Below are 14,698 nucleotides of genomic sequence, written 5' to 3' on the forward strand. Positions count from 1 at the left end.
ATCAAGATAGAAATCGATATTAAGAATCAAAACAATATCTTAAATAGATATCCAGAATCAACATAGAAATCGATATTAAGATTTAGAACAATATCTTAAATCGATTTGGAGATTCGTATTGATATCTTAAAAATCGATATTTAGAATCAAAACAATATCTTAAATCGATATAAAGAATCAAAACAATATCGCAAATCGATATTAAGAATCAGCATAGAAATCAATACTAACATTCAGAACAATATCTTAAATCGATTTGGAAATTCGTATTGATATCTTAAACATCGATATTTAGAATCAAAACATTATCTTAAATCGATATGGCAATTCCTATTGATATCTTAAAAATCGTTATAATGTTTAGTCGATTTGCCTTTGTTAGAAAAATATTGTCAAAGAATCACGCAAATCGATGATCAAAAATCATACAAATCGATATGAAAATTCTTGTTGACAGCTTATAAATCGATATACAGAATCAACATATAAATCGAGGGTTTAGGTTTTAGGGTTTAGTAATATATTAAGGGTTTCAGGTTTGGCGTTACAGTTTAGTAAGATATTAAGGGTTTAGGGTTTAGGCTTAGGTTTAGGGTTTCGGGTTTAGGGTTTAGGGTTTAGGGTATAAGGTTTAGGGTTTAGGGTTTAGGGTTTAGGCATTAGGGTTTAGAGTTTAGGGTTAAAGGGTTTAGGGTTTAGGGGTTAGGGTTTAGGGTTTAGGTTTTAGGGTTTAAGGTTTAGGGTTTGGTAATATATTAAGGGTTTAGGGTTTAGTAATATATTTAGGGTTTAATAACATATTATGGGTTTAGGATTAGGGTTTAGAAGATATTAAGCGTTTAGGGTATAGGGTTAGGTATAGTAATATATTATGGGATATATGTACTGATTTGTAAAATATTAAGTGCTTTTTAGTATCGATTTGTTACATATTGTAATATGTAATTAAAAATTGTGCGTGAGGAATTAACATTATAGAGACATGAGGTGGCCATTTGCGTGTTCCAATCGTTGCTCATTTGCGATTTCTATGAAAATCGCTTCAAAGCTTCGTACTTATAATTAAATAGTTGTTACGTGAATCGCTATCGTCAACAAGTATAAATCGCTATTTCATCAAACGTATAAATCGTTTTTGCTTTAAACGTACAAATCGCTACTTCAAACGTACAAATCGTTGCTTCAAATCGATGTAGAAATCACACTCCTCATAAGTACATATTGTTGTAACGTTTGGGCTTCAACAGTAAACGTCATTCCACATCCCGCTCGTTGTCAAAAATCGATATGCCTTGTGAGACCTGGATTTCGGTTGACGATTTATGCGATTTACGCAATGATGTATATGTCAGCCACAACAATTTACCTTTGTATAGAAAATATTGGAATAGTATAACGCAAATCGCGGTTGTAGTAACATACTATCGATTTGAGAGATATTGTTTTGTTTGTTAATATCGATTTGTAAGCTATTATGCTGAATTTTTGTATCGATTTGTAATATATTATGTGATATGTATATCGATTTGTAACATATTATGTGTTTGCTAGTGTCGATTTGCAAGATATTTGTATTATGATATTGAAATGTGTGTGCATGGCATTTACATTGTTGCGCGATTACGGTGGCAATTTGTGTATGCAAATCGTTGTTCATTTAGCGATTAAAATTAAAATCGCTTCACAATATCGTAGTTGTCATCAAATCGATGTCACGTGAATCGCTATCGTAAATAACGATAAGTTATTTCTTTTATTAGCAAAGTAAATAACAACTCGATGCATAGTATAGTAAGATGCAAGTGACGATCATGATAGATAACATGAAGAATGATGTTCATGTAGATTTAATTTTGCATGGTCGGCAAGAAGAAATCCTTTTGCCTCATAAGTGCGCGTAGTTTTCATTCTCCTCCTTCTTCTTTTGTTTTTCCTTCTCTTTGTCATCCTTCTTCTTCTTCATCTTTAATATCTGATGGATCAGGCTCCGCATAATAAATATCCAACAATTTGTTCCTGTCTTTTTCATCCTCGATGTTCATTATATTTTGGTACTTTATATAACCCTCATATATATCGGATTAGCAGATGATTTCTCCAAGAGTCATCCCCTCCAACGGCAAAGGCTTTCTTGTCTTGCGAATTATAGTCATTGCTAACCTGCACAAGACATAAATTTAACCGCAAATCGTTGTAGAAATCGAACCCTTCATAAGTACATATCGTTGCAAATCATAAATCGCTACTGCATTAAATGTATAAATCGTGGCTGCTTTAAATGTATAAATCATGAATCATAAATCGGCTAAATCGCTATTGCTTGAAACGTATAAATCGTTGTTGCATCGAACAAATCGCTAATGCATTAAATGTATAAATCATTGTTAAATTCAAACTTACAAATGTTTGGCCTTCATAAGAACAAATCGTGCTAACTATTTTTCGACGCCAAGAAGGTGGATAGGTACAAATTGATTTGTTTCAGTATGAAAATAAGTGTTATTTAGCATGAATAGTATAATCAGTTATAAGATTTAGCATTCAAATTTACATAACGAAAATCGATTTATTTACATAACGAAACCTTACACAAAACTCACCCAAAGGACACAAGTTTTGCTAATCCGACAGTAGAGGAGAAACACCTATAAGGTAGATGCAGTCGATGGTGGCAACAGTACTCCCACTACGCCCCAACGACAGTAGATGACGAAAATGGGTGATCCGACGGGAGCAAACGGCGTTAAAGGCTATGTCATCAAAGGGAGCTCTTGTTACAGCAGATGGTGCATCGTCAAAGGGTGAGCCAGAACGTTTAGGGCGACATATTGCGAGGAGCTCCTATTAAAGCAAAATCGTTTACTCCTTAGGGTGAAAACGATGATGATTTTAACCCTTTCTCTCTTCTGGCGGGAGGACATTTTTGTCCTTTTCATGGCACTAATGGCGGGAAAGGGTAATTAAGTCTTTGCAAACAAACCAAACTCCGATGCTAAGTGATGCCGACACACATGGGGAAACGCACCCCTCGTGCGCTCATTGAGAACACGCACCTATGTGTTCCGGGGGAAAACATATAACCTGCTTCGACCGAGGTTAGTCATTTTTTTATTTTTTTAGGTTGACCTTAAACCCATATAAAAGGAGAAAAGGGGCCTTAATTCGCCACCTTTCTCAATTTTCACTCTCTCGGGTTTTGGCAAGAAGAAGAAGACCAGGTAAGGCAGGTATGTCTCTCTCTCACCGAGGAGGTACCGGGTACTCTCTCTCTCTCTCTCTCTCTCTCTCTCTCTCTGTGTGTGTGTGTGTGTTCACAAACATTTTTTTTTCTCTTTTTCTTTTCATTTATTTTCATTTTTCCTTCTTCATGTTTTCCCTTCCACTTCCTTTTTTTTCTTTTTCTTCCTGTTAATTATTTTGTGTTTCAGGTAAGCAGGTTATATGTCCCCCCCCCCCCCCCCGAACAGAGCCGGTAGCTCCATCTCATGTTCGGGGGTTCCCAAAGAGCACCACGTATTTAAGCCTGTGCATCTCGTATCCCCATGTTTGTCAGCATTAATTAGCATTGGAGTTTGATGTGATTGCAAAGACTTAAGTACCCTCTCCTCCATTGGTGCCAAAAAAAATATCGATTCTAGAAAATGAGTGATTGTAAAGACTTAAGTGCCCCGAAGATGATTATTTAAGACCCAGTCTCTGCACTGCAGGATTATCCGAGAAAGAAATCTCTCCTGGAGGAGGCCATGAACATCAACCCTCTCACTCTCTCTGCCCCTTCTCTTTCTGCTTCTGTGCACATCCAACAGAAGATCCTACATTGCTCCATCAAACACCGACTGACCTGCACATTGACTGTTGTGGAGCCTGATTCAGAGTTTTTACCCTTACAGGAGGAGAGTTTAGGGGCTCCTCTCATCGTGGGTAGCATCATTCACTAAATGAGTTGAAGATCCTGATTCAGAGTTTTTACCCTTACAGAAGAGGGGTCTGGGGGCTCCTCCCAGCATGGGTAGCATCATTCAACTTGAAGAGTTATGGAGTCTGATTCAAAGTTTTTACCCTTACAAAAGGGGGGTCTGAGGGCTCCTCTCGGCGTGGGTAGCATCATTCAACTTGATGAGTTGTGGAGCTTGATTTAGAGTTTTTGCCCTTATAGGAGGAGGGTTTGGAGCTCCTCCCAGCGTGGATAGCATCGTTCAACTTGATTCATTGTGGAGCCTGATTCAGAGTTTTTGCCCTTACAAGAGGGGGGTTTGGGGGCTCCTCCCAGCGTGGGTAGCATCGTTCAACTTGATTCGTTGTGGAGCCTGATTCAGAGTTTTTACCCTTACAGAAGAGGGGTCTGGGGCTCTCCCCGGCACGAGTCCCGGGTGTCGTGGTCGAAAAATGCACAGGGTGTCGTGGTGAGAAAGACATATGTTTGTTCCAAGCAAGGTTTGAAGAAATCAATGAAAAATCCAATAAGGAGCATGTCAGAATCAAGATGTGGATGTCAAGCGAGAATGGTGTTGTGCAACTTAAATAATACAGAATAATAGGGGTCTAGTTTTTAGTTAAAATGGGGAATGAAATGACAATAGAAATCGCTGAAAATTTACAGAAATAAACTAGACTCAATAACGAAGACATCACTTTTTACGGATTTGAAATATGACCTCCGGTTAGAGAGATATGGCCCTGACAAGTTGGTCCTAATTCGGGTAGCGATTTACAGCGATTTGTTTACTGAATAACACTACAAATCGCTATAGTGATTTGCGGAAGACACTACAAATCGCTATAGTGATTTGCGGAAGACACTACAAATCGCTATAGTGAGATCCAACAACACTATAAATCGATGTGGGGCTCGTTGAAGACCCAAAAACACTATAAATCGCTATAGTGATTTGCAAAAGACATTGCAAATCGCTGTTGAAAAGTCGAATAACACTATAAATTGTTGTGGGGCTCGTTAGAGACCCGAAAATACTACAAATCGTTGTAGGAAAGCCCGATAATACTACAAATCGCTGTTGGAAGGCCCCAAAAAATTTTAGTCCAGAGGGCGCTGCCCGCTGACCGCGCAGCGGGATCCGCGTCGGGGGGAGCCCTCGGACCCCCCTCCTGTAAAGATAAAAACTCTAAATCAGGCTCCACAACACATCAAGTTGAACGATGCTACAGACAGTGTGCAGGTCAGTCGGTGTTTGATGGAGCAATGTAGGATCGTCTGTTGGATGTGCACAGAAGTAGAGAGAGTGAGAGGGTTGATGTTCATGGCCTTTTCCAGGAGAAACTCTTTGCCTCCCTTGATTTCTTCTCTAGAGAAAAAGAGAGTTTTACAGTGTTTTACGGAGAAGGAAGAAGAAGATGATGATAAAAAGTTCAAACGGACATTTTTGATGGCTCAGGTTTGTTTCGTCGGATGACCATCGGATCGCCGGCTCACCATCGGATCATCGGCTCACCATTGTTTCGTCGGATCACCATCGGCGAAACGATTAAGGTTTGTTTCGATGTGTAGACTTTGAAGAGTCAACATCATCCTCGACTTTCTGGATTGAGGACATGTTTGTCCTTTTTTTGAACTATTTGTTTTTTCTTTTTTGAATGAAGGGCATTTTTGTCATTTTCTCAAACCATCGCTTTATGAGAAGAATAGCAAGAAAAGGTACTTAAGTCTTTGCAACCACACCAGACTCTAATGCTAAGTGATGTCAACATACACGGGAATACGAGCCCCATGTGCTTGTATAAGTGGTGCTCATTCAAACCCCCAAACACAGACGTGGGATTCAGTAAATCATCTAGGGCCAACATACACCACCCTCTCGTGTTTCAGCATATATATTTTTTATTTGGGGTACCTCTTAGTCGGTTAGGCCCGCCTAGTCGTTTTAGGGGCTCACCGCTATGTATTATCACTACATGTCAAATGAGCAAAGCAAGAAATAAGACACAAAATCATATAACCAACATCCCTGTGGTCATGAATCACACCTTCACGTGAATCAAGGAAATGAAGAAAGTATGACAAAAACAGATACCCAATGTGCATGAGATTTTCATATCAATGGTAAGAACTAACAGCACACCCCAATCAAAATTGAACGATTTTAAGCGAGATATTATGCAAATTTTGAGAGAGTGAAGACCTGTCAGATCACCAGTTATGAGAACCAGAGAAGGGTTGATCAATGCAAGAGCTGGGCCAACAATTCTTGAGAAATCCAGGGCTCTTTCAGGGTGGTGGACGCTGAAGTGGAGGTCGGAGAGCTGGACAACCCATACGGCTCCGCTTGGTTCACCCTGAACCTCCAGGATTCTTCTCGAATTGGGTGTTCTTCCGATGGATTGGTGGTGCTGAGGGACATCAGATTGAGCTGCAAGAGGGTCAGAAAAGAGGGCAAACAGGAGGAAGAGCTGCAGCCTTCTGGTTGGGCAATCGCTCACTCGCAGATGGTGTCTCTGTCCTGAAACCCACCCACGAGAAGTCATCTAGGACGGCGATTTTGATCCCAGAAGATTACTACAGATTGGCACAAGTCTTCTATACAAATTTAGATGCCAGAGAGAGCGAGAGACGAAAACAATTCCGGTCAACCGAATTCGACGTAATCGGATCCTGCATAACTCATTCTGGACTCGGACCTGCTAGGGCTGGTAAACGAACCGAGCAGCTCGTTACTCGGCTCGGCTTGTCATCAACTGGTTTGTAATCGGTTCATATAGCTGGCGAGCCGAGCCACCAGCAGCTCATTTAGCTTAAACGAGTCGAGCCTGAACACAGAGTGTTTGGCTTGTTTCGGCTCGGCTAGAGAGAGTTTCTATAGATAAAGATACATTTTTATATCTAATATATATTTTAAGTGTAATATATAAAAAGAAGAATGCACAAAATGCATATAAAAATAGTAGGATGAATGAAATATATATATATATATATATATATATATATATATATATATATATATATATATATATAATCTAAACTATTAAGTGTAATATATAACAAATATATATATTAAGTGTAATATATGAAATATATATGTTCTATGTATAAATAACATGAAATGTTTTTACACGAGCCAGCTTTTGTTTAGCTCATCTCATTTAGGGACGAGCTGAGATCGAGCTCGGCTCGGCTATTCACTAACATGAGCCAAGCCACGAGCTCAATCCACACACTACAAGGAAAATGCGTATTGGCGACGAATTCTATACATCGCTAGTCCATCGCTAATTCGTCATTGTACATCTTTGCGACGGACTAGAGACGTATATCACCCGTCGCATAACCCTAGTCGCTAAATTCTGACAGAATTTATCTGTTGCCAATCCGTCGCTATGTTGCGACGGATTATGTACTTCGTGAATTCATCATTAAATGGAGATCGATTTGGTTATGCGCCGGAATTTAATCTGTTGTTATTTTCGTCGCTACTATTTATCAACGGATAAGTATCTGTCGCTAATTTTCGTCGAAATGTGGTGACAGACATTAGCGATGATTTAAATTCCATCGCAAATCGATACTGCTTCAAATTGACGACGGAGTAGCGACGGATAAAATCCATCGCTACTCCGTCGCTAATTTGTAATAAAAATTTTTATTTTTATTTTTAAATATTTTAAAACTCGAGAAAAATTTCTCGTACAATTCATATATCCTGCTTATAAAAAATAGTACACATAAAAAATGCATACAAATTAAACACAAATGCTAAGTTAAGCAAACTTTAACAACCAAATACAGTCCTTGCGAAGTTATAATTAGTTACAAGTTTGTCAAACAAATTAAACAAAAAAAATATAATCCTCACCAAGATTTTGGGCATCATCCTCTTCATTTTCTCGATCTGCCCATCACTCCATGCCTCCATCAGCTCCTCTACACTGATCATCTCAAGCATCCTACAAAAGAGAACCAAAATGTTAGTATTTATAAATAAAACATAATGAAATAAATTATATGCAATCCACCTAATCTAATGCAACAAAGTAAATTGCAGAATGAATGACACATAGACTAGTAATAAACTGAAGGATATTAACAAAATTATAAGGAAAAAGTTATAGTAATTCAATCATGCATACCTGACGAGCACTTTAGATCAAGTTGAATGCAGATGAAGTTTCTCTGTCCTATAAAAAGTTGTACAACTCATTACGAACAATGTTGAGAATGACTTCATTTAAAAAGTGTGACATTTTGTCGTCAAGACGCTGGCAGACACCATCCCAAGACATAGCAGGGCCAATAGAACGTTGGGAGTTGATGCTGGCGGGAGAACTCTGTGAGCCCGGGCTGCAGAAGGCAATGACTGGTGTGGTGTTCATGTTACTCCCAAACCCGAACACATGACTCTTTTTGGGTTGACCTGTAGCAGTCACCCATGCTGCAGGATCAAAAGTCGAATGCTGAGTGTAGTCATCACCATATCGCTGTATCATTTGTTGCTCGTATGACTCTTATAAAGTAATAATTAGAATATGAATTAATAATTAAAAATTATAATGTTTATGATAACAGAATTCAAAGTAACTTGTATATTATAATGTTTATTAATACAATAAATACATATCGTTGTCGCTCTTGCCTTCTCGATTTAAGAATTGGAATTGAGAATAGAAGTTGATTTTGAAATCTGGAATTCAAAATGGGATTTGAATTCAAAGTCTCGATTCTAAATATAGTTGAGATTTAAAATTGAATTCTGGATTTAGAATTCAAAATGGGAGTTGAACCTGAATTTTGAGATCTGAGATGGAGTTGGATACTATATTCTAAATGGAATTAGATCTGAAGTCTGAGATCCAAAGTAGAATTGGGTTCTGGATCCTAAAATGGATTTGGATCTAAAGTCTGAGATCCAAAGTAGAATTGGGTTCTGGATCCTAAATGGATTTGGATCTGAAGTCTGAGATCCAAAGTAGAGATTGAATTCTGGATCCTAGAATGGATTTGGATCTGAAGTCTGATATCCAATACGAGATTGGATTTTGGATCCTAGAATGGATTTGGATCTGAAGTTTGAGATCCAAAGTGAAGTTGGGTTTTGCATCCTAAAATAGAATTGGATCTGAAGTCTGAGATCCAAGGTGGAATCGGATTCTGGATCCTAAATGGAGTTTGGATCTGTAATCTGAGATCCAAAAAGTGGAGATTTGTACTTGGAAATCTGGATCCAAGTTGGGATTAGGATTTAACTTTGGATTTGGATTCTGAAAAGTCCAAATAGGACCTTTAAAGATGGATCTGGGTTTTGAAAACCAAGATTGAATTTAAAACTTAGGAAGATTTAGATTTTGAGATTCAGAATCAATCTCAACTTTGATTTTGAAATTTGAAGAAAACTTGATTTTGAATCAGAAGATGAATCAGAAACTTCAAAGTTTAAATTGAATTTTGAATTTGAATTGGAATTTTGAGGTTTGAATATAAAATAGTTTTGAAATTCCAAAGTCGAATTGGACTTTGAAATTGAGATAGAGTTGAAATTTGAAATAGAAGTTTGAAGAAAGATGTTCAAAATCACTTGGGAAAAAGAATTTTGAAAATATGATGCAATTCTATCCTAAATGATGAATGAATTTGAATGATTTTGAAATAGGACTTTGAAGAGCTATTCCATTCTTTAAGTGAATTAAGAATGAGGTTGAAGATATAATATATCCCTGACTATGGTCATTGAATATATTATATAATAACCATATTTAAATTCAAGTGAAGAATAAAATATATTTTTTGTGCTTTTATAAAATTTAAAATGAAATTAACTCTCAATATACCCTGACTATGGCCATTGGTACATGTATTGAATTAATTTTAAATTAAATTCTGATAAAAGAGGAAAATATTTAAAGAAAATATGATGTTTTTTTGAAAAAGGGATCCAGTGTTATTTTATAAGAGATAAAAACACCAAGTCTTGTTTACATCCTGACTATGGCCATTGATGTAAATCATCAACTTAGGATTAATTACTTCTTACAAAATGGTGCACGTGCCATTCGTGTTGCCATTTGTGAGAATTTGAGAAATAAAGGAAAAAATGGATGAAAACAAGTAATTCATGATGTTTACGATGCTCATTCATTCTACCTAAAGCAGGAAATGTATATTCTCATTAAGATCTAATTTATTACAATATACAAAATTGAATTCACAACTCAAAGTAATGACCCTTTTTCCACATATTCCCTGCAAAACATGTTTAGTGTAATACAAAATGCAAAGGAAAGCACTTTGAGGAGATGAAGAATATCATATGGAAACCAAACCAATATGTGAGGAGGCATATATCCGAGAGGAAATATATATATGAAGATATATGTTCTAAAAAAAAAACACATGTATACGAGGATGGGTATGAGATTGTACATGCATTCTTATGACCGGAATCTCAATGTGAGAATTTGAACATCATGATGCATGGAAAGGAGGTAGATGCAAGAGGTCATAATGCTAATGAAGGGTAGGGAATAACTATGAAGAGAGCACTAAGGTAGGCTGAGGGTAAGTGAAAAGATGATTGATAATGGATGCCATAGGGAATGTATAATGAAGGTATGTCCAGTGGGTTGCAAACCTCGAGCACAAGTGTGGCAGAGGGTTGATGCAATGGATGATCACAGCACATGCTGAAGCTTATGCGCAGATGAATGCAACAGGCAAAATGGACACTGTGAATGGATTATTACAGCAGCTGTGATGATGGTAATGTTGTGATGATGCAGCTGGAAACATAGAAGGTGTTACATGCTGGGCTGAAAGGTATATAAGTGAATACAAGGGGCTATGTTGCTGGTGAGTGCACAATAGTGAAGAATGAATGTATGGCAGTGAATGTAGATGGTAACAGTAAGTGAAATGAGATGCAATGATGATAGGGTGCTGGCAAGTGTTTGTGAAAGGTGACATGATAGCCGTAACTGGGAGATGTGTTGATGGAGATGATGAAATGAATAGTGCCTTGCGAAGGTGGGAAGGATGAAAGAGCTAATGGAATAGGCTGTCACATTGAATGCTGAATGAAATGAAGGTGGTATGACAAACTACGTGTTATGTTAATGAAAAATGGTAGCTGTGGCTGTGGAGTGGAGAATATGGGTAGTGCAGGAAGCTTAAACAGTAAATGGTTATGCACAGACAATGTATAGGGGACACAGGAAATAAAACACCTAAATGCACAGGGAAATATTATGCTACTTGCAGGAAATGGATATGATTTAATATATATCCTGTGATAAGGTATAGGAAATGTGGGTATTGGCAAGTGCACAGGTAGCAAGGGAGGTGAAATATTGTAGGTAACTGCTACAAGGGTAACTAAGGTGCAGTAAGGCCGTGGATCAGTGAGATATCTCTCACGCAAAATTTCTATAGAATGCAGCTTTTCTAGTGCAGACACAGAAGGCATGACAACAACTTGATGTTCAAACCCTAGCTCTGGCTTTTGAAATGATGCAAGCAGACTAAATATGCACGGCCTTTTTGTGTTGCATCCACCCGCCTTGTGGCAAAGCTATTCCCTTCACGTGCATGATGAACTTGATATATAATTGGCAAGTTAATATCCCCACCGACAGTAAAATAGCAATGCAAACTGTTCACAAGCTTCTGACAATCTACAATCTTGGTTGCTGCTGTCAAAGCCTGAGCAATGAGTTGTCCTCCAAAAACCTTCCCAAAGGTTGGCGTGTCAGGTAAAGTGAATCCACGGAATATGTCCACTTCTAGAGGCTCCAAATGTAATATACGCTCCACTAGTGAACATGTCTCTGGTGTCTCCTCTGCATTCCACAGAGACTTTGGTTGTAACAAGTAAGTGTTCTCATGGTATAAGACCAAGGAGATCAACTTGTAGAGAGCAATAACATCTGCTTGATGGACAGACGTAGCAACACTGTAACCAAAATAATCATATCTTTTCAATAAAAGTTCTGATTGATTTGCTTCAGTGGTTAGAGAACCAAGAGCATGGATGCTATTCTTGAAGCACCAAGTTATGCCTTTTGTAGCATAGCATAAAAGATGCCTCTGTAACCTGCGATGGTCTCACAACAGTGATCATGACATCGCTCAGGTTTTTTGGACCATTGAAATGAAGAGATTTTTTTTTGACGGGTCTCTTATGAAACTCAGCAATGGAACAAGTTCAGGTGATACAGTCAATCATGAACAATAATCTTATTGACAATGATATCCTGATTATACAATTTGACAAAACCGTAATCCCATTCCAGAACCTCTGTACCTTTTATATCTTGATCCTGGAATTGATATTAGCTTGATGAAGGTAGATGTTATGGTGTAGGGAGCACAAGGGACCTATTGCAGTAAGATATGCAATGCACGGATATTGCAAAGATGATGAAGCGAGTGATCTAGTGTTGTGGGAAAGAAGTTTTCTTCCTCTTCCTTTTTCAAGCGAGCTTTTGCAGAGGGGAACAGCCTCGAAGGGTGCTGAAGGGGAATCGCTCGATGAGAAGATATATCGATCGAAAGACCGGACGAAGTTGATGGATGTGAGAGGCAGAGGGTCCTTCCGGGAAGAAAAGCCGATGATGCTGGAGGATAATTGCTGCCTGAAGATGGATTTAATGGACTTTCACAGAGAAACTCGATCGATAATGGGTGAATGGGTGCTTCAGCAGAAAGACCGATAAAGGTGGACGATGTCAAGGATGCTTCAGAGGAAAACCTCGATTGGAAGAAAGATCAATGGGAGAATCAGATGAAGTTGATGGATTGTTGTATGCAATGCTAAGAAATGGATGGATGATCCGATCATCAGATGGGGGGTCTCCTCTTAAAGGGAAAAAATATGGTTCGAGAGGGGAATTCATTGAGAATCAAAGGTGAAGAGGCTGTTGAAGATTGACGATGGAGAGAGCTCTCCTGCGATGGAGGCTTCCAGAGGCAAAATATGTGGGAGAAGGGCGAGCCTGCGACCGTTTGCGATTTTCCCTTTTTCAAAAAGGAGGTCCATTTAAAAGATTTTTTTTTTATAAAATAGTTCAAAATTGAGGTTTTAAGCAAAGAGCTTTTTAAAACCTTGAGAATCATTTGTTTTTCTTGTAGTTTTTCCAATTTTTTGGTTTTTTATGTTATTTTTTCCATTTTTTTTTGCATTTTTAGAATAAAATCCTAAAGTTTTATGAGAAACCAAAGATTAAAACTATTTTTTTGTGTTTTTGTAAAATATTTACAAAAGAGAGTTTTTCTGAGAACTCAAGGCAATTTTGAGAAATTTTTTTCGGAAAGTGGATTTATGTCCGGATTTTTAGGAAATGTTCGAGGTTTACAATCTCGAACTGAGAAATATAGGGTTGGGGATTCAACAGAGTGCCAGATGAATTGCCTGAGCCATTTAGAACCATTTTTAGTATTTTTGTAATTTTAATTTGGAAATCGGACAACGGGCTCAGATTTGGGTTTAAAACACTGGATTAGGATCTGGAATTAAATTTGGAATACATCAACATGAAATTCAATCCAGAAAATCTGAGGAATGACTGAAATTTAGCTTTGGTTTTCTCAAAAAATGGAACCAGGGGCAAAAGGGTCATTTTGTAAACCTTTGAAAATTTTGGGGTGTTCACAGATGCCCCTCTTTGCTACTAAGCCGGTTAAAAGCCGAGCTTAGTGGCAAAGATAATACTCCAAATTTTGAAAATGCCCCAGTCAGCAGATCCGAACTGGGTGTGGAAGAATTATTTTGAAAATATGACTTCTCAAGCTTAAAACCTTATCCTGAATAGTTTTGGGGAGACAAAATCCTCGAAAATGACATGACTGAATAATAGAGGATAAGGAAATCATGATGGGACTTTTGGGTGTAAATCCCGAAATGGTGGAAAATCAGAATTTTGATCAGGTCTTATGGGTGAGACGAGATACTCTTTTTGGAATGATTCAGGTTTAGCCCTTAACCTGGATGAGACGAAAATATATCAAGATGAATTTGAAATGAGAAAAGGAATACATGAGGACTTTGATGGGACATTTTTTGGAAAATGCCTTGTGAGATAAAGTTCAAGTAAAATCCTTTCTTGGATGGATATATGAAGCATGGATTCTTCGATGGGAAGAGCCATGATAGGACTGGAAGAAAAACACCTCGTCACAACAAGGGATCTCGTTGGAACGAGACTCAAGTTTAACCCAAACCTGAAAGGAAGATACCTCGCGAAGCGAGGTTCCAGGTTAATTCTTAGCCAAAATAGGAAATCTACAATACGGGTTTCTCAAACGGAGAAACCATAATGGGACCTTCAGAATTTGGACGAACAAATCCGAAAGGGTTTGAGAAAGAAGGAAGATAGGGTTCCCTAGAGCTTTTAAAAAGGGATGATTTTGGGCATCTCATTGCTGAGACTAAAATAGCTTTTGAAATTAATGACCTCTCACAGAAAATTCAGGTTTTGACCCTTAACCGGAGTGGGAACCACCATACAGAATCCTTGACTGAAGAAACCGCGATGGGACAGAAAGAGATACTTCAACTGAATGAGGCAACTCTTCTGGAAGATATAAACAATGCTAGGTTGCATCAAAATGGATATTGAATGTTTATTTCATTATTGGAATAGCTAGAAAATTTTGCCAATAAGATAAAATTATAGCTGATTCAAATGCTTGGAAATGTGCTCGTATGTGCGAAGATATTCCCTCTTTTACTTAGAGTATTCCCTCCAATGAGGTTAACTC

General features: G+C 37.9%; 1 protein-coding gene and 1 pseudogene across 1 annotated transcript in view; both read right to left on the reverse strand.

The window, feature by feature from the left end:
• LOC149811852 (Calcineurin-like metallo-phosphoesterase superfamily protein) overlaps window positions 1-6,525 on the reverse strand; it is a 55,433-nt gene extending 48,908 nt beyond the window's left edge. The window contains exon 1 of the mRNA XM_089993357.1: window positions 6,138-6,525. Within this exon, the coding sequence (XP_089849483.1) occupies window positions 6,138-6,480 (343 nt within the window). The 5' untranslated portion in view covers window positions 6,481-6,525. The remainder of the gene's footprint in view (window positions 1-6,137) is intronic.
• A 4,089-nt stretch (window positions 6,526-10,614) lies between these two features.
• Window positions 10,615-12,059, reverse strand: LOC149811853 (acyl-CoA hydrolase 2 pseudogene; annotated as a pseudogene).
• Between the last annotated feature and the right edge of the window lie 2,639 nt (window positions 12,060-14,698).

Source organism: Nuphar pumila, chromosome 17 (genome assembly GCF_984573655.1).
Source record: "Nuphar pumila chromosome 17, dmNupPumi1.hap1.1, whole genome shotgun sequence".
NCBI classification, from domain to species: domain Eukaryota; kingdom Viridiplantae; phylum Streptophyta; class Magnoliopsida; order Nymphaeales; family Nymphaeaceae; genus Nuphar; species Nuphar pumila.